The sequence below is a fragment of the Schizophyllum commune genome (genome assembly GCF_000143185.2).
Source record: "Schizophyllum commune H4-8 unplaced genomic scaffold SCHCOscaffold_3, whole genome shotgun sequence".
Classification (NCBI taxonomy): Eukaryota; Fungi; Basidiomycota; class Agaricomycetes; order Agaricales; family Schizophyllaceae; genus Schizophyllum; species Schizophyllum commune.
Window position 1 is genome coordinate 2,469,294 of NW_026089540.1, and position 18,584 is coordinate 2,487,877.

The 18,584-nt window shown below is 57.2% G+C and overlaps 8 protein-coding genes across 8 annotated transcripts; 4 read left to right on the top strand and 4 right to left on the bottom strand.

Annotated features, from left to right (window-relative positions):
• Positions 1–278: 278 nt before the first annotated feature.
• SCHCODRAFT_02616024 (uncharacterized protein) lies at positions 279–1,757 on the top strand. Its single transcript, XM_003033913.2, has 5 exons — positions 279–428; positions 487–539; positions 629–1,086; positions 1,291–1,631; positions 1,686–1,757. Exons 1-4 carry the CDS (start codon positions 286–288, stop codon positions 1,396–1,398), a joined length of 762 nt encoding a protein of 253 aa, XP_003033959.1. The 5' UTR covers positions 279–285; the 3' UTR covers positions 1,399–1,631; positions 1,686–1,757.
• Positions 1,324–3,069, bottom strand: SCHCODRAFT_02200555 (mitochondrial carrier). The gene is made up of 8 exons (XM_003034502.2): positions 2,851–3,069; positions 2,782–2,797; positions 2,697–2,719; positions 2,376–2,646; positions 2,157–2,315; positions 1,934–2,102; positions 1,684–1,870; positions 1,324–1,629 (listed from the first exon to the last, which is right to left on the bottom strand). The coding sequence occupies exons 1-8, from the start codon at positions 2,930–2,932 to the stop codon at positions 1,586–1,588; spliced, it is 951 nt and encodes a 316-aa protein (XP_003034548.1). The 5' UTR covers positions 2,933–3,069; the 3' UTR covers positions 1,324–1,585.
• Positions 3,070–3,512: 443 nt separating this feature from the next.
• On the bottom strand, positions 3,513–6,588 carry SCHCODRAFT_02597743 (uncharacterized protein; the record flags this gene model as incomplete). Its single annotated transcript, XM_003034503.1, has 9 exons — positions 3,513–3,902; positions 3,951–4,327; positions 4,625–4,679; positions 4,727–5,236; positions 5,647–5,717; positions 6,016–6,056; positions 6,171–6,224; positions 6,279–6,280; positions 6,421–6,588. The coding sequence occupies 9 exons, from the start codon at positions 6,586–6,588 to the stop codon at positions 3,513–3,515; spliced, it is 1,668 nt and encodes a 555-aa protein (XP_003034549.1).
• A 110-nt stretch (positions 6,589–6,698) lies between these two features.
• Positions 6,699–7,930, top strand: SCHCODRAFT_02569994 (uncharacterized protein). Its single transcript, XM_050343825.1, has 6 exons — positions 6,699–6,734; positions 6,793–7,229; positions 7,288–7,417; positions 7,470–7,582; positions 7,636–7,737; positions 7,799–7,930. The coding sequence occupies exons 2-6, from the start codon at positions 6,840–6,842 to the stop codon at positions 7,817–7,819; spliced, it is 756 nt and encodes a 251-aa protein (XP_050201781.1). The 5' UTR covers positions 6,699–6,734; positions 6,793–6,839; the 3' UTR covers positions 7,820–7,930.
• Positions 7,931–8,604: 674 nt separating this feature from the next.
• SCHCODRAFT_02616030 (uncharacterized protein) lies at positions 8,605–9,892 on the top strand. The gene is made up of 5 exons (XM_003033915.2): positions 8,605–8,823; positions 8,874–9,003; positions 9,052–9,164; positions 9,215–9,316; positions 9,366–9,892. The coding sequence occupies exons 1-5, from the start codon at positions 8,647–8,649 to the stop codon at positions 9,393–9,395; spliced, it is 552 nt and encodes a 183-aa protein (XP_003033961.1). The 5' UTR covers positions 8,605–8,646; the 3' UTR covers positions 9,396–9,892.
• On the bottom strand, positions 9,571–12,539 carry SCHCODRAFT_01189162 (uncharacterized protein; the record flags this gene model as incomplete). Its single annotated transcript, XM_003034504.2, has 6 exons — positions 12,200–12,539; positions 12,050–12,150; positions 11,767–11,998; positions 11,589–11,717; positions 11,247–11,537; positions 9,571–11,172 (listed from the first exon to the last, which is right to left on the bottom strand). Exons 1-6 carry the CDS (start codon positions 12,347–12,349, stop codon positions 9,571–9,573), a joined length of 2,505 nt encoding a protein of 834 aa, XP_003034550.1. The 5' UTR covers positions 12,350–12,539.
• Positions 12,540–12,743: 204 nt separating this feature from the next.
• SCHCODRAFT_02597747 (uncharacterized protein) lies at positions 12,744–15,105 on the top strand (the record flags this gene model as incomplete). Its single annotated transcript, XM_003033916.2, has 3 exons — positions 12,744–12,858; positions 12,912–13,118; positions 13,166–15,105. The coding sequence occupies 3 exons, from the start codon at positions 12,744–12,746 to the stop codon at positions 15,103–15,105; spliced, it is 2,262 nt and encodes a 753-aa protein (XP_003033962.2).
• A 615-nt stretch (positions 15,106–15,720) lies between these two features.
• Positions 15,721–17,198, bottom strand: SCHCODRAFT_02492254 (uncharacterized protein; the record flags this gene model as incomplete). Its single annotated transcript, XM_003034505.2, has 9 exons — positions 15,721–16,002; positions 16,068–16,091; positions 16,147–16,229; positions 16,283–16,390; positions 16,447–16,584; positions 16,634–16,712; positions 16,766–16,909; positions 16,961–17,085; positions 17,141–17,198. 9 exons carry the CDS (start codon positions 17,196–17,198, stop codon positions 15,721–15,723), a joined length of 1,041 nt encoding a protein of 346 aa, XP_003034551.1.
• Between the last annotated feature and the right edge of the window lie 1,386 nt (positions 17,199–18,584).

The following is an 18,584-nucleotide window of genomic DNA, read 5'->3' on the forward strand; positions in this document are numbered from 1 at the left end:
TCGGTCACGTCCATCATTGTTGGTGACAAATTCCCTTTCGGGACAGACAATGCTTGCCAAATGCGGTGACAAAAGCAATACCTCCGGATCCCTGCAGCCAAGAGGGTTACGGCTTGCCTGGAAGCTTGATTTTCAGTTATTGTACCAGCAATACTTAGTAGAACTAAACTCAAGCGATACTCCAGATCACTACCCCGCGTACCGCCGCGCTATCTGATGGACGGGAGGATGCGCCAGCGCGAATACCGTGTCTTGCATTGAGCACTCACTCAGTCTACCTTGAGCATGTCCATCCTATTCCAAGTACTTGCCTTTACTGCGTCAGATAGGTATATCCAAAACCGCAAGGAGGGTAACGACATAACATCCTTGGACGAAGCCAAAGTCACTGCTGCAAAGAAGTCGTTCACTGAACAAGGCTGTCTAGGGTACTTCAGAAGATGTCCAGTCAGAACTCAGTCTGAGCTGACCTGTCACCCTTATCAGCGTCTATCATGGACTTCGCCTCGAGGATGGCACAACGGGGTATCTCTTCACAGGTGAGCTGAGTCCGCCAGTTCCCAGACTCTATACGCCTTCTTCCACAAAATCCGCACCTTGTTCGGATATCTCACTATTGATTCGACAGTCTGGAAATCTCTCGACCAGCTCCGCGCTTCCACCTCCGCTATAACCGCATTCGTCGACATCCTGGGCTCCGTGCCGCCCCTCTCACAGCAGAGCTTCACCATCACCGGCGAACACCCGCTGTCCGCCCTGCACGCGCCTGTCACCGAGCTCGTCGTTCTCACGCCGCACAAGAGGCAGGACGGTCTCACGGCGCAGGAGGATAACGGGCTCACGCCGCACGAAGTCGAGGATGGTCTCACACTGCACAAGGCCGAGGATGGTCTCACACCGCACAAGGCAAAGGCGCTCAAGGAGAAGGACGGTCTCACGCCGCTCGAGGAGGCTGGTGCGCAAGCTCTCGCCGGCATGCGCACCGTCGCCTCCGAGCTCGCCAAAGTAGGTGCCGAGTCGTTCTGGGGCCCATGTGTCGAGGAACCGCAGGTCTGCGGCATGATCTGCGGGTGGGAGAGTATGGAGGTGCGTTATTCAAGTGCTATTTCTCTCTTCGGCAATGGATAGGAGCGCGTGAAGGAGAACATATCTTGTCCGGGAAAGAGGACATTCCCTCGTCCGGGAAGGGGAAGATTCCCTTGTCCTGGAAGGAGAACACCCTCTTGTCCGGCTAGGAGAACATTCAAGTTGTCTGGGACGGAGATTATTCTGCTGACCAGAACCACACAGGCACATCAAGCGACAGTGGGCCAGCCGCCATTCTCAACGCTCATCGGGTCGATTGCAGCTATAGCTGACATCGGCTACGGGCACGCGAAACTGGAGAAGATCGCTTGATAGGGTGTCGAAGGAAAAATGAGATGATAACGAAGGAAGGATGAAATGAAAACGAAGAAGGATGAAATAACAACGAAGGAACTTCTATACGAGTACATACAGTCGCAAGAGTCCTAGGGCGTATGCGCGCCCAGATGAATGTCCGTCGGCCCCTCTAAGGTCTATATGGCCGTCGCTCCTCTATTTACTAAAGCGCCTTATGAATCTCTATACCGCGAGGTGCGCCGAGGGCTGCAGGTACATGTCAGAAAAGCGTTTGCATAATGAAGCGGAGATGAACCATACCTGTCTTAAACGCGTCGTACATGAGGAACTGAGACGACACCAGACCCGCGGTCATAATCATACGCGGTCCCAGCCCAGCGAAAAGGCCTCGGAGGCCTGCTTCTTTGCCCAGCACGTACAGGCGGTGGGTCATTGAGCCAGTTGGGCCATGTCCCTTGTTGATTTGGCTGAGCAGCGTGTCGGCGGGCTAGAGGTGCATACGAAGGTTAATTCCATACACGCGTGCAGCAGTGAGGTAAAAGCGGCGAACCTGACTGAGAATGGCTGCAGCGAAGCCAGCGATGATACCGCAGGACAGCGAGATACCGAATTTCGACGTATCCGAAAGCGTGCGTTTGGTTTCCTCGGACATCGCGCGGTTGACTGCTTCGTGGCAGAACTCGTTCACGGTGAACTGGCCGATGGCGTATGGGATTTGTCTGAGGAATGGCGGTCAGGCTGGTGGATGGATGTTGCGTGAAGCGCAGGCGTACTTGCAGATGATGGGTAGGAAGCCCGCGTAGAGGTCGCGGACGCCTCCTTCCCTCGCGATGCGTGCAAAGCCAGACACCAAGCCGGTGGCATAACCGCGCTGCGAGACTAGACGAATGCGAGTCGCCTCCAAGGGCGTCAGAAGGATATCCGCGAAAAACCTAGTCATCAACAAATGAGCTCCTGGCCTTCCATCGACCCCAAATGCAGGTCAAACATACTCAGCCACACTCGACGCCCCCAAATAGATCGCCGTCCGATACTTCACCGCCGTCTCCTGGTCGCCCGCGATCTGCACGAATCGCTTCTTCCAGAACTCGTACCCGGCGAACTTCGCGCCGCCCTGCGCGAGGTATCCGACCGCGGTCGGACCGAAGCCGGTGAGGAGCGCGGAGGCGCCCTCTTTGGCGATGAGCTGGCGCGTGCCGGATACGAAGCCGTGCCCCTTGAACGTCGGATCGACCTGTATGCGCGTCTTGACGACGTCGATGGCTGCACAGAGGGTGTTGAGTGATGGGTGGGAAATCGGAGAGGAGACTTACGAGTCATGGCGCCATGGCTGAGGCTGCACGAAGAGGTCAGTTAGGACGAGGCTACTGTGGAGACCCAGCAGAGAGGGTATCTCACGTGCAACACAATGCGCCTGTCGTTACTGGTCAGTCGCTGCTTCAGAAGGCTTGAGAAGAAGAACCCCACCCGATAAGAAGAAGCTCGAGTACTCCTTCGCGGTGAAGTTAGGCACCACAAACGGCTGGCTTCCAGTGGCATTCTTCGACATGGCGAGCTGCTTGTCGTTCGAGCGGGCAGATGTCGTTCAAGGGGGGCGGAGGAGAGATGTATGCACACGAGGATGAGCGCAGGAGTCAATATATGCGCTATTTGTAGGCGGTATCGCCCCGGGAGGCGGCGACAGCATGACGAACAGCGATGACATCGTCAGCGCTAAGTCCCACAAAGCCCCGCGCCTGCCGGCATCTGCCGATGTAAATCGAACAAGACAAACAGAGGCAAGCACTCGGTGCGCTCTATCAATTTGAGAGCTGTATGAAAGAACTGTTGTCGTTCATAACGAGTAGCTATGCACTGCGATCGATTCCACGAGACTAGGATAAGTACAACAGTGCGGCAATATTAGTGAGGAATATTTAGCGGTCGCGTGCAATGGGATGTATGCGGCATATGTACAACAATGGTCCTACGGTCGGAGTGCGAGTCATTTTCCTACAGCTTCGAAGCGAGTATTTCAGCTGCAAGAGTCAGGATTTTGTAGACTGCAGAGTCAAGGCGACGCACCATCAAAAGCGTTTTTCATGCGTTGAGCATTATAAGCAGCGGGCAATAGCAAACCAGAACAGCAATCAATCCGCCTCCAGACTCTCCCCCGAGATATTCCTCTCCCCGCCCTCATCAGGGGGAATCGAAAACTCGTACACAACCTTCGAGTCCTCTACGTCCCGCTCCGCGATCTCGCTCTCGTCAATGGTGACGACCGACAGAATTCCATCGCTCGTAACGCGCGCCGTGAGCGTCTGCAAATCGCGCAAGGGGAGAACCAAGTCGGCCTCGATCTCCTCCTTCATCTGCTGAATCGGATATATCTCTTCCACCGGCCGGTTGTCGATGCTCGAGCGGATGTGGCAGTCGCCACAGTAGACGCAGGGGTCCACCTTCAAAAGATTCGCGCAGTGGAAGCGCACGGTCAGGGTGCGCAGGCGCGTGAAGAGCGCCAGTTCTCGCGCATATTTGGGCTGCGGGGGGTGAGGACGGAGTATACGAATAGATCAGGGGACGCGTACGAGGGGAGGGAGGAGCGGCATGTCGAGGCTCGTAAGCTCGGGGAAGGAGGTTGCGAGGGCTTCAAGGTCCTTCGGGGAGAGGCCTTTCTGTAAATGCTGCTTCATTTTCTTGACGTGTGGGAATACGTGCAGGGTGCGGAGGCTGGGGGTGGGGGCGAAGGATAGACGGGGCGATATAACGATGCCTAGATTGTCACGCAGTATGGTGAGTTCTTGAAGTGTACTGTGCGATCCGAGGAAATTTCTGCAGAGGCACTCGTACCCGCAGAACGTGCGGAGATGGGGGAGCGAGTGCGCCAGGTCGTCCGCTAGTGTGGTCTCCATGCGGAGTTTGAGGTGCTGGATGGCGGGGTGTGCTTTGAGGAAGTCACTGGGATCTGCGGTGGGGTAGGCGCTAGGGAGGGGGCCATGAGACACGTGCAGGTCGAGGGCGCGTAAGGAGGGGAGGCGGAGCGCATATATCGTGGTGAGTAACTGTTCGAAGGAGCCGGGGCAACATGAGCTTGAGGCGGGTGAGTAGACGTCGGAGCTGAAGGACAGTCGAAGCGAGTGTAGGAAGCGGCAGACATGTGGCAGCTCGGCTACGGCCTGCATCAAAGGCGCCCAGTCGTATCCGCGGCCTACGGGAACGGACGCGATGAATAAATGTCTTGAGAAAGTATCGCCGCACGCACCATTGCACACTCGGTACTCGATACTCAATTTCTCGAGCCCGGGATTGAGGAATATCTGCATGCGATGAGTGCACGCGCCGCCGATCGCACCGACCCACGCACCCGCATGTTAGACTTCGGCGCCGCATTGAACATCCGCCACGCAAATCGCAGCGACATCTCCTTCAAGCAAGGGAAAGCAACGGGATCCTGCAGCAGCAGCGCAATATTCGCGGGGACCTCGCGGATGTCCCATGTAAGGGCGCGCAGGCGCGAGCCGACGGACTTGTCGGTGAACAGGGACGTGTTCTTGAGCGTCGTCTCGATCGGGCGGGTAGACTTGCTGTGTGTGGTATTGAGGAAGAGATCGCGAACGAGGGAGGCGGGATGGGGGCCGAGGCTCGCGCTGCCGCGCCGCGAGGAGAGGGTGCGGAGGAGTGCGGGACAGACGCTGTCGTGCTCGGTGAGCAGGGATTTGTAGAGGACGGGGTTGAAGAGGAGGTAGAAGGTCCTAGAGACGAGGCAGAGCCTGTACACCGCGGAGCGGCTGCACCAGGAAGCGATATCGGTCCAGAGCTCGACGGGGAGTCTGCCGGCGACGTGCTCGGGGGCGCCCTCCGCATCGGGGGATGCCTGGTAGTCCGTTAGCAATCATTCCTTGGGTAGTGTGAGCATCGCTTGCCGTAGATACGCGTCTTCTCTTCGCCATAGTCGGGACGGCACGATGGACGAAGCGAAAGAGAATTCAATTTCCTCCTTCTCGAGAGGTCACAATCGTGACACTGTGGCGGAATCAATCGCCCGGTCCGAGGCCGCCGACGCTCTCGTGGCCTCTCGTGGACCATCATCACCGCGCGGTATACAACTGCTCCTACGTCTTGACCTTCTTTCCAACGAATGTACCCTGTTATTCTGTGTCATCCTCTTCAGGAGGAATGGGGGAACGAAAATTAGCAGTATGAAGAGCTCAACTACACGGAGGCAGCTTCCTCTTTTTAAAGGCATCTTCCTTCTACCCGTCGACGCCGAGTCGCCGACCGCACCGCATTCCTCCTCCTTTCCGTCTGCATAATGTGCTGCTTTATGGCTCGGGTCTCAGGGTCTGCTTCGCGGACTGCGGACTATGGCGAGAATATGTTTTTTGGCCCAGGGCCTGAGGAAATACTAGCGCCGTTCAAGAACGGGGGCGCGGGGTGGGCACCTCAAGGCCATCAAGTAAACACGCAGGAACTGTGTCATTTCCTAACGCCAAACGAAGATCGCACTGCCTGAGAACGCTACCCAGCGTCGCCGTTTTCGGCGGCTTTCCATTGCGCAGATTGACGACCTTCCTGATTACCGGGCCACGAGCCATATTATTCTCGCTCCTAATTTTTAGAGTGAGGATTAGGGCGACGCAACAGCGGACGCACTCGCGATCGAGGTCACCTCGACACCGAGGCAGAGCACCTTCCTTGGCTCAATCAGTGATCCAGGTCCGCCAGCTGCATCTGCACAAGACGGGGCCAAAAAGGTAGTGCATGCTTTCATGCACGCCTGGAAAGGCATGATATATCATATCGCTAACCTCCAGACCCAAAGTTTGGCAACTTCATACGATCTTGAACGAGCCTTAAACTGGCTGTACAGATTGGTGTAGTTGTCCGCAGGAATTTATTGCATACAGACGACTTACACCTGCAGAAAGACAGCGTTCAAATTCTCTACACATGTTTGTACAGCGCGAAGATCCTTCCGCTTGAATACATCGCAGGTTGTGGGTCCATGTCCTTAGCGTCACGTGAAGCTCGGATATATCCGAGCAAACGCCTACTCACTAAACCATCACCACATATTCGACCTTGAATATAGGAAATGCTGTTCCAGCACTCAGCTGTGGAGTATTCCTTGCCATCGGCAGCTGTCCCCGGGATGTGTAGCGCTAGCAGGCGCTCGAATGGTTTATTGCCTCGGAGCTGCTGCCGGTGCCTCGGCACAATAATCATCACAAAGGGCCCAGTCCCGCATTTGTAACTTGCAGCAGAGACCTTCACACAGGGCGCTCTTCCGCCTCCCTCGTACTGTAGGCCTGCTGCGTTTGATCCAGGCTTGCCTTACTAGGTAGGGGACTTGGCGTCTATATTTGCGTCAGGTACGTTTGCAGATGCGCATCGCCCTCGCTACTGGTTAACGGTTTGAAACATATATAGCAGGGATTTGACGATCCCTCACATCTCTTTACATCCATAACCGCCCAATGGCACCACCAACCGGTCCCTACGTTCGCGAGGCCAAGCTCCCCGAAGAGTTTCGTGAGCTCAGTCTCGTCGCGGCACGCGCCTTTGCGTCGCACCCTCTGAAGAACTACTTCTCGCATCAAAAGACTGCCATCCACCTGCAAAAGGGAAAGCGAAAGGAGAAGAGCCTTCGCCAGCTCGCGAACTTTGAGGAAAGTATACTACTCTACGTGAAGCTCCTGGGCGGACGCATCATGGTGGTCGCTGTGCCGGAGGAGGATGGGAAGGAGCGTCTGGCGGCGTGCGCGGCGTGGACGCCACCTGGCGCGTCGGAGAAGGAGAGCCTTATGGTCATCATACGTGCGAAGTATCATCGGACGGTCCGTGCATGGGGAATGGTTGCGCTGAAGGTAGGATCGCGTTATCTTCTTTCGGTTTTCATTTGCGGACTTTTAACCCGCCTGGCAGAGGATTGTGGGGGAGTTCACGCCAGTTCAGGAGAAGCAGAGGGAGAAAGCGGCAGAGAGATATGGGATCAAGAATAACGACTACTGGTACCTCGAACTGCTCTTCACGAATCCCGAGGATGAGGGGCGTGGTTAGTTGAACTTCATTTTCCAGCGCCTGTTCAGGACTTATTGTTGACTTAGGGCACTGTGGAAAGCTACTGAGAGAGTTTGAAGCATATGAACCGACCAAGCTGTTCATGCTGAACGCCGCCTCGGAACGCTCCATTGCCATTTACCATCATTACGGGTGGAAGGTAAGTGCGCGAGTCGGATTATGTATGCTTCACTGCGACTGAATATGCCGCAGACCTTCGACCAACATATGCTGGGCGTTGGGAAGGTTGCCGCAGATGGGACCGCCGCGAAAGGAGAGCAGGCGAAGGGAGTGCTTCTCGAACTCATGGTGAAGGTGAGTGATCATGATGCACCTCAATTCCTTGCCCCTTGCTTGTGCTGATTCCGAGTGCTAGGAGCCTGCAAAGACACAGTAGGAGGCTTTTCGGCGGCACAAATATACCCTGTACCTGGATATAATAGCCGGGTTCTTTTGGCGCGCTACCTACTACCTATAGTACCCGTTACGGAAATAAGATCGTCTCACGATGTTGTGGGCGCATCCACTTCCTGGCACGTGCGCGGAATGGCCGGCTCGAATTTAGCAGTTCGGAACTCTTATCCTCGACCTTCAATATCATCACCATGAGCCTCGGAATCCGGGCGCTTCTCCATTGATTCGACCGACCATGGTTGTGTCTCTGGGGTCTGCATTCTTCGGCTGTCCACGAAGTTGAAGGTCAAGTTCATGGGCGCATATGCATGAGCGCTTCCCCTTCCGGAATTCGTTCCGATTACGAGACCAAAGGGATACCCAGACCAGGAAAGGCCAGCAACGAATAGAAATGTTTGACTCTGAAACAGTCAGGTTTGAGAACAGCGCGCTTGCCACCGCCCTTCGTCACCATCCATTGTCGCGAAGACCGACACGGGTCGGAACGCCATCTACTGCGCCTTGCGGATCGCAGCTGCAACTCTTGCATATAAACGCGACGAGAACTCGGATTTTTGACCATTCTCTGACCCCTAGAGTCTACTCTACAACATGGTGAAAGACGCTGCCGCTGGCGCCTACATCCGCGAAGCCAAGCTCCCAGAGGAGCTCGAGCAACTGGGCAAGATAGGCGCCCGCGCCTTCGCCTCGCACCCTGCGAAGAACTACTTCTCGCACCAGACCACTGCGATGCACCTGCAGGAGGGTGAGAAGAAGGCGAAGAGCTTGCGCCGACTGGCGTACTTCGAGGAGAGCACCCTGCGCTCGGTCATGCTCATCCACGGCCGCATCATGGTCGTCGCCGTGCCAGAGGCCGACGGCAAAGAGCGGCTTGCGGCGTGCGCCGCCTGGATTACCCCGGAGTCAGCTGAGTTCGACAGCCCCTGGGTGTTCGTCCGAGCGAAGTTCCATCGTGCGCTTCTCGGGTGGGGTTATACCACGGTGAAGGTAAGACAGGGCGCTTCACGGGCGGTAGTTTTGTTTGACCCCCTTTACAGAGGATCACGGAGGAATACCTTCCAGGCATGGCGAAGCGCAGGGCAGCAGAACTTGAAAGGCAAGGCATCAAGAACAACGACTACTGGCACCTTGAGCTGCTGTTCACCAACCCGGACGATGAGGGCCATGGTTCGTGAAATCTGCTCTTGCCTGCAAGTCAGCTGACGTTGCTCGAAGGTTACTGCGGGAAGCTTTTGAGGGAGCAGGAGGCGCACGACCCGACCAGGTTGTTCACCCTTGACGCCTCATCAGAGCGTTCAATTGGGATTTACCATCATTATGGATGGGTGGTAGGAGCGAACAGAACTTGAAGAATAATTGTGGCTGACGCGTTCGCCAGACGTACGATAAGTTTAGGCTTGGAGAAGGCAAGGCTGCCGAGGATGGCACGACAGCCAAGGGGGAGAAGGCCATTGGCGTCCCCGTTGAGCTGATGTATAGGGTGAGAGGATTTCGGCTTTCGTTCTCGCCCCATGTTGACTCCCTTATAGAAGCCCACGAAGCCTGAAGCAGCCGCATGATGGGGTTGCACATTGTTCGCGATATTTTGCTATGAATGGTATTCTGGATATCTTTTTCACTGGCGTTCTGAAGGGGGATGACACGGATGGATTGTCCTATTGAGCTATGCCCTATAATGCAATTATACGAGTATACCATACGATGTCTGCTCCTAAACGGCTTCCACGATTTCGCTTAATCCTCAGACTCCTTCCTCAACCTCCGTTCTATCCTATCCACCGCCTCCTTCCGCCTCTCATTGTACCCCTTCCTCGCATACCCCACCCGCGCGAGCTTTGCCGCAAGGATACAACGCTCCCTCTCCCGCTTACTCCTCACATCTGATCCCACCTGCTCCTCGCTAGGTATCGGTACGAGTTCAGGATGCGACGCTTGCGCCGGCTCGCTATGCGACAGCTTCGCTACCCCAGGGTGTGCTGGCTTCGCCCTCAATGGACTAGCCGTCGCATGCCTTCGAGGCGTCGGCGATGTCGGCTCGTTGGGATCTCGAGTGCGTTCGGCTAGCGGCGTCCTGCGTTCAGCCAGCGGCGTCCTGCGCTCATCGAGTAGCGTCCCGGTCACAGGCGGCCTCTTCGACAGCGGGGACGCACGCAGCTCCCGCCGTCCTGGCATGCGATACCTTGCTTCCGACCGCGGAGACACCGTCAGCACGCGGTACGTGCCGAATGCAGAAGGTAGGCGAGCGCGTTGTGGCGTCGACGTCGAGGGGGTTGTCGCCGACGAACGCAGGCGGCGGCTCGATACGGGGGACACAGCTTCCGCCTTGACGGCGAAAACGTCAAGGTCGGTCGTCAGAGGGAGACCGTAGCTGGTGATGGGGCGGAGGGTGGGCGGCTTGTCAGCGTCGATCGCGCGCCGTTTCGAGGCTGGCGAGGGCGTTTGCTGGGCAAGCTCCGCCAGTTTGCGCTTGGCAGCAGACGACGGCGTGCGCGGCGCAGCGCGCGGTCGCAAGGGCGAGCTTACCGGCGTCATCCGGTTTGCCATTCCTGCACCTTGAGCAGGCCCGATGTCCCACGCCCCATCTACACCGACACCCTCACGAGGCTTGTCTGGACTGGGCATTGGCTTCGCCGGACTGGAAAACACAACGGACGCCTTCGCAGGGCTGGAAGGGATAGCGGAGGACTTCGACGCCGGCGACGACGACAGCATAGCCTGCGACCTCGTCATCCCCGCCTGCCGCCAGAACAGCTTGTGCATCGTTTTCTCGCCCTCCTCGTCGTCCTCTGTCTCCTCGTCGCTTTCGAGCACGCGCGCGGGTTGCTTGCCTAGGGCACGCGCAGATAGACCGGGCGCAAGCGGAGCACCCTGAGCGCTTGGCTTCTGGATGTTCGCTTTCGCAACCCTTGAGGCATCGCCTTTGTCCATCGCGGTGAAGTCAAGCGGTTTGCCGGTAAGCAGCCGGTCGATGACCAGGACCTCATCATCTGTCATATATTCCGCCAACACGCCTATACGCTTGCGCAAATGGCCATCCCTCGCCCAGCGCGCGGCCGCGTCGTCCGCGCCGGCGCCAACCAAGTTCTTGAGTGCGGCGTCGCCTTCTTCGTCGTCCACGCGCTCCATTAGGTTCAACTTGACGCGCGGGTCGGCGGTGAGGGGGAGAGGGTTTGAAGGCGGCGAAGCGAGGCAGTCAGCGAACATGCGGTCGATGCAAAACCAGTCGAGGCCATGAAGGTCGGGGGTAAGGGTGTTCGGAACGACGCGGCGAGGACGGAAGAGCTTGACGAAGGCACGCAGCTCAGGAAGCGGGGAGTGACGAGACAGTGGAACGAGCTGGGGATGTGGAATAAGCGGATGCTAACAAGCGCGAATGACAGGACGGAAATGAGAGGGATCCAGACTCTCACCAAAACACTCGGAGCTTCCCCCTTCTCCAATAGCGCCTTGTGCTCTGTCAGGTAATCATCCCACTTCTCCTCGTCCATGCTGACGGGGTTGACATATACGACGCGCTTGCCCAGCCGACTGATCACCTTGCGCGGCTTTCCGACCTCGTCGTCCACGGCGACATGGTCGCAGCGATCGAATCGCTCGCAGGCGTGAAAGCGTGTCGCAGCTGGGTCTGAGGTGACGATTCGGCGTAGGAAAGAGTCGCTCAGGCACTTGAAGATGCTGTACTTGTAGCGATCGAGGTGGATCTGGGTGATTCATGAATACGATGTAAATGAACGTAGAGGAAAAGGGCTTGCAGGTGTATCAAACGCTTGCGCAATTGCTTTGAGTATGTCCTCGTAGCCCCACGTCCAGGAGTTGATGAAGAAGTGCGTGGAAGGCGGATAGAGCTTCATAAGCTCAATTAGACCAGACGTCGCTCGAGCCTGTAGATTGGGTTCAGTACTACAGCGAAGGAAGATGTGGGGACTGTACCTTCGAAGGCACATTTAGCTGGGAAGTGACCGTTGCTGTATCAAGATAGATGGCATCCAGAGTCTTCAGGACAGTACTAAGGGCAAGGTCTTCCGGTGATAACTTATTCAGGTATCCGTTATGGATATAGGGTTGCAGAGAGGGGTGTCGCGTTAGGCCATCGAGGAACCAGGGTTCGGCACGAAAGTCGCCCGTGTGCAGGATAGCTCCTTTATTCCCTTCGATAAGATACCTGCAGTTCGAGATCAGCTGAAGAAGATTATGTGGTAGAGGTTGGTCTTACATTACAGCGCCTGGGCAATGGTTGGCATCTATCAAGGTCACCGTAACCTCCTCGTCGGCGGATAATTCAAACTTTGTAGCTGTGTTGAGAGGTATTGCTCTCTGAGAATTGGTAAGCCCATTGAGCCATCTCTGGAAGTTGTGACCGTACCAGGAGGTCCCTCGATCCCGTATAGTACATAGTGCCATCTGGACATTGAATCGGGTCGACCTTCAGATGGGCGAAAGCGCGCGTCTTCTCCGCACGGATGTCCATCGCAAGCAGTGCGCGTTCCTTGTAGACTTCGTATCTTAGCAACATTTCCTTCGCGTCCGGCGAGCAGATGACATTGTACCCGAACGACCTGGAGGCCAAGCCGGTAATGTGGTCGGAGTGGGTATGTGTAAGGAGATGCAGGAGGGGCGTTATGCCCTCCGTGTTGCTGCCCGTAAATTCATCGACGCGAATATGATATGGTAGGATGAAGGACCCATACGGCGCCCCGGGAGGCATGCGCGCACAGGCGGCGGCGGTAGTGGTGGCAGTCGGAGACAAGGGGCGCTGACCGCGATACGGGATGCCGGGCCGGAGTCCGGACAATGAGCAGCGCCTCCTCGGACTTTGTGGACATCGCCACGAACATCCATCACTCCCATTTCACAGCCCACCCCAACGCTTCGTGGATCCTGTATACTGCTTCCTTACTCTTACCGTCATGTCCAAGGAGGAGCGCATCGGAACGCTCATCGTCGTCGTCTTGAAGGCGAAGAATCTCATTGACAGGCACTCGTTCTACAAGCAGGATGTGTTCTGCCAGATTTCCCTAAACGGTGCGCGCTCAGTGAAGGGTGATGGTGTTTAAGGGACACTGACATCCTCCCAGGTACCGATAAGCGTACGAAGGTGGATGTGAAGGGTGGTCAGCACCCAGTCTGGGACGACGAGCTGCGGTTCCCAGTCATGAAGAACGCGACGGGCAAGTTCAGACAGCTGGAAGTAACCTGCTTCGCCAAAGAATCCAAATCGGACGACTCCCTCGGCTCGGGCACGCTCGATATCACAGAAACACTAAAGACGGGCGAGTTCGATGGTGCGTCGCTCACCGTAGTTCCCAGACATCCACTGACAACACAGCAGACTGGATTCCCCTCAAACTGGACAACACCCAGCGCGGAGAAGTCTACCTGGAGATGACCTACTACGCAAACGCTCCCGCACCGCCCAACTACAACAACCTCCAGCGCCGGCCCTCCAAGCTCAAGCCTAACGATCGCCTCGCGCGCCCGCCCGTGACACCGCCCAAGGGCTCGCCGCTGCGCAGCGATGTCCCCCTCCCATCTCAAAGCCATCTGATGCCTTCAAACGCTGCAGCTGGCGGGAGGCAGCGTGTCGTCAGCACCCCGACGCCCTCCAGGCACGCTGATGCAGCTGCTGTCACACCCCAGGGCGCTGGACGAGGAGGCACTGGGCGGGGAGTGCCCTCGGCGTTGCAGCCTGGGGGTTCGGCCTTGCCTGGAGGTCACGTACCGTCCATCTTGCGGCCAGGGAACCCAAAGTCATCCCCGCACCCCATTGGCCACAGCCGTCATTCGAGCGCGGACCTGCCGCCCATACCGGGCGAGGAAATCGATACGAGCAAGTACACTGGTGACACCAGCAAGTATACGGGCGATACGAGCAAGTATACAGGTGATACCAGCAAATACACCGGCGACACAAGCAAGTACACCGGCGACACTAGCAGGTACACGGGCGCGCCGAGTGTAATATCCCAGCAGCGCCCGACCTTGTACCTCGCTCCTTCCATCGCGCCATCGTACGCTCCATCGCAGCACTCGTATACCCCCTCACAACAATCCTATGCCCCGACTCCATCGGAGAGCAACGCCGGAGGCTTCTCGTTCCCAGTGCCAGGCATATCTGTAGCACCTTACGACGGCAACCCCACTCCCACCCCCGCACCCTATGCAAATGCCCCCGCACAAGCGCCCTACCAGAATGCGACCACACCTGTCCCTTACGCAAACCCCTCCACGCCCGCTCCGTACGCAAATCCCTCCACACCCGCACCCTACGCAAACCCGTCTACGCCTGCGCCGTATGCGAACCCCTCCACGCCAGCGCCCTACGGCGCTGGACCGCCTCCCCAGCAATACCAAGCTCATGCACCCTATACCAACGGCTACCCGCAGCACTCATACCCCCACGTCGAGCCCTATGCCGCGTACAACGCACCGCCGCAGGACCGAACCACCCCGCCGGGCGGCTATCCTGCCTCGCCTCCTCCTTCGACGCCACAACCATTCGCTCAAGGCCCGCACCGTCGGGAGTCATTCCCGGACCCATATCTGCAAAAGCGCTACCAGACGCCACTGCCGCTACCGCCGGGTCACGAAGAAGAGGACCGCAAGCGGGAGGAGCAACGGAAGCGGGATGAGGAACGGCGAGCGCAGGAGGAGCAGCGCAAGCGCGAGGAGGAGAAAGCCCGCGAGGAAGAGGCGCGGCGCGCAGAGGAGGCGAAGCAGGTCGAGGAGGCACGGATGGCTGATGAAGCACGGCGAGCGGAGGAGGCACGGAAAGCAGAGGAGGCGCGGTTGGCCGAGGAGGCGAGGAGGGCAGATGAGCTCAGGCGAGCGGAAGAAGAGGCCCGCCGAGCGGAGGAGGAGCATCGTCGCGCAGAGGAAGCGCGCAAGGCCGAGGAGGCTCGGCGCGAAGCTGAAGAGGCCCTGCGGCGCGCGGAAGAGGCGCGCAAGCGTGCCGAGGAAGCACGGCTGGCGGAGGAGCGCCGCCTCGAGCAGCTACGTCGGGAGGAGGCGCGTTTGCGGGCGGAGGAGGAGGAGCGGCTGCGGCGTCTACGCGAGGAAGAGGAGGAGCGGCGCGCGCTGCTGAAGGCACAAGAGGAAGAGGAGCGCATGCTGCGGGAGGAGCGTGCTAGGAGGGCGAGGGCGGAGGAGGAGGAACGGCAGATGCTGCTGAAGCTGCAAGAAGAGGAGGAGCGCGCGTTCCGTGAGCAGGAGGAGAGGGATATGGAGATCGCGAGGCAGTTGGATCGCGAGCTCAACCTTGCTGGAAACTAGGAGCGTTATTGTGACCGAGACCTGGCGCCGTGGGTCGGGCGAAGGCCCTTTATGGCAAGCAATTGTTACGAAAAAGGAAGGCTTTGAGAACGTTTGGGGTATACGCGGACCCTTTCAATTACCGCTTATGGATTCATTTCCGTGCATTCCCCCGCCCCAACCTTCCCCCAGTTCATAGCGCCCGCGGATATTCCCCAGTACGCCGGACAAGACCACCCGCGAATAACCCCAAATTCGTGTTAGCCGAAGCCCAAGGTACGGTACCGCGACACTGAAATCAAAGCCTCCAATCCATCCATTGCACATATTACAATGGTAAGTCCAGGTCAATCAGGTATGTGAGGAGTCAGATCCGGTGAAGAGAATCAGATCCAGAAGAGAATGATGATGGCATAAGTAGTACAATGCACCCCAGATACAGAAAAGAGCGAAGGAAGAAAATCCACGGGGCTAAAATACAACGAGCGACAACGCAGTTGTAGTCGTGCGGTAGGTACTGTAGCAGAATCGTTAGCTGGTCGTGTGGAGGGGAGAGCGCACGGGCACGCCTGGGATATCCATGTGCAGGCTTGGGATATACAAAGCGTACGACGCTGGCGCCATCTACAAAGGGAATCATGCGATTGAGCCCCCGAACGAGTGTGTCTTCCCAGTGTGAGGGGATATCGGGGAGAAGACGGTTGGGCTCTCTAAGCTGAACTCGACCGTGGAGCCGTTCCTCTGAGCGTCGAAGGCGTCGCGGCTGTCGTAGAAGCCGCCGTCGTCGCGCGTTCGGGTCGGGTTCACGCCGGCAGGCATGGAGACATGCGATATATGTCGCAGTGCGCTGAAGTTCACAGACACGCTACCGCGTGAATCACTTCTCGTCGTCGTCGAGCGCACGACTATCTGTGAGAACTGCAGGGAGGGAGCGAGGTACGCGGTCAGCCTGTGATTCCCTTGAAGGTGCGAGCTCAACTCACGATGATGGCCGTGACCGGTGCGTACTGAGATGGAATGCATAAGCGCGCGAACTTGCCATATGCTGGAGTCCAAACTTACCATGTCTGCCATGAGGGGGTATACGGCGGACGACGATAAGGACGAGAAGAACATGCCCGCGAGCCAGAGTAGGTTGACAGCCGCTGCGCGCCGCTCAGCATACATATCACCACAGCGGTGCGGGCACAAGACCTACCAGACTCGATGATGATGGCGCCGACTTTCAAGATGCGCCGCGAGTGATCTGGGACGGATTTGTGGGACATGCCGCGGTGGCTCCTCCATAGGCGCACGGAGATGAGCACTGGGAAGGCGTGTGTGAGCGAGGGAATGAGGGGCATGTAGCAGGGTGGCACGTACATGTGCAAAGGAGGTTGATCGCGAAACATGCTGCCCCAAATCCAACTTGAGGGTGCGTGAGCTTTGGCACATCTGTTTCCAGAGCGCTCAAACTGTGGTCCGTCATGAACTCGCAGTACAAGCTCCAGCCCAAGAGACCTTATGGGTGGTCAGGAACGCTTCGTGTGAAGCTCAACGCGACACATACCCAGTTCCCCAACAAATACCACGAAGGGAAGTACCAGAAGCCAATAGTTCGGCCGCCAGAGTATGAAACTGCGATAGACCTGAGAGCGTGATTAGACGAGGTGCTCAAGGTTACATGTGGTGCGCCACGCACAAGAAACGCGTCGGACACTGCGACTGCCACCAACGTGCATGCTACGTTGATGATGTGCTTCAAGTTATACCCAGAGAAGTCGATCCTCGGGCCCAACTCCTCGCTCGTCATGCTTGCAAGGAATGCCATGTCAGAGCACACAGCCTGAGCAACACGTTCAGTGGCGCGAAACACTGCAATGCGGTAGTGACGTACTGTGGTTGTGAGCATGAACAGGCATATACTTGTCCATGACAAGTAAACGAAAGTGGCAGTGGAGGTGGAGGAACGCTTCTCGGCAAGGAGATGCGCATGCTGAATCGACGTGCAGAGGTAGACTCCTACGTTGACGAAGTCAGTCAAGTCGCGCCACCGAGGTAGGCATGTACTGTTCACCGTAAAGGAGGACCTCTAGCGCCGTGCCTATGGCAGTGGCTTTGGCGATGGTCAGCATCGTCCCATGCAATGGAGGGGCGGAGAAGGGGGGAAAGGGGAGGGGAACGGAAGTGAGGGAGGGGAAGGAAGGCGGGGTGCGGTCCGGACGCCAATATAAGCACCGCACACTCACCAGAAGATCAGATGCTATACGGAGGACCAACGAGGCCTTCCGCGGAATGGAGTGACAGTCTTTGTTCCCTCGCAGGAACACCGGCGATCTGCTGTGCCATGGCTACCTATCAGGCCGAATGCGGTGTGCATGAGAACGGTGGCGGACGCATGGCTAAAGGCGCCGACCACGAGGGTGTCCCTGTCCCAGAGTCGGGTACTCGTGAGGCTAGCATTGTGAGAGGAGCGCCGCGTATGACGCGCGCTATAGTTGAGCTCGATGTTGACAGATGCGCTCGCGACTGTTGTTCCGTAGTCGTGAGCGCGGATGGCGACCAGCACGCCCGCAAAGCTGTCCGCAGGGGGTGTGCAGATCGACACGAGTGCGGTCCGATGATGGTGACTTATCTAGGCCTGATCGCACGGTCGTTTACGCCTCTGGACATGTGAACTTGCTCGCCGGCTTGGATGGAATAGGACTGGGGGAGCGCCCTGACCTCGACCGCGGCGCCAGCCTGTGCCACCAACTCCTCACCCACCTTCAATATCCGTCGATCTCGGTTGGCGTCGGGCGTGAACCGTGATCATCCCCGAAATCATCATATTCTGCCTGATGCCGTTCCTTATCGTGGCGCTCGCTCTTGTATGATGATGGTCCACAATGAAAGAGCTATCTCCATTGAGACAAGCTCATCGATTCGGGGCAACATCTTTTTGTTGCAGAGCGCGAAAGATCTTCAGAATATCGGATGGGAATGGAACGACCTTGGTCAAGTTGATAGTACGGGAAGGTGTACTGCGCTCGGTGGGAAGGCTGTCCATTGCAGTGTAGGTTAGCGTGTGGGCGAGGAACTGGGTCGGCCTCATGGTGTTGAGGTCAGAAACATGTGAAAGGCTGTGTTCAACTGGAAGACACGTGTAGCGCACGCGGACAAGTTCCCACGTTGCCACAAAATCCTCGTCGCCCTTGAGCGCAATCCTTCTTTCGACCGACATGCAGTGGGAGTGGTAGCAGGCAGCGATGTCTTCACCGATCCGAAGCACTGCTTACAAGCTTACATCTCAGGCTTAGTCTCGGGTCCCTCCGCGAGGATCATTGAAGTATAATAAGGTCTCTCGCCGCCAACTTAGCGCTGCACACTGGTCATCGGAGATACGCAAAGTCCTATGTCCGAGTATACCTTCGACCACTCTTCTTTCTCTGGAAAGCGCACCTTCCACGATGCTGAGCTTTATAGGACGCAGGAGAATTATACCTCACTTTTCTTCTCCAAGATCTGAAACCCATCAACCC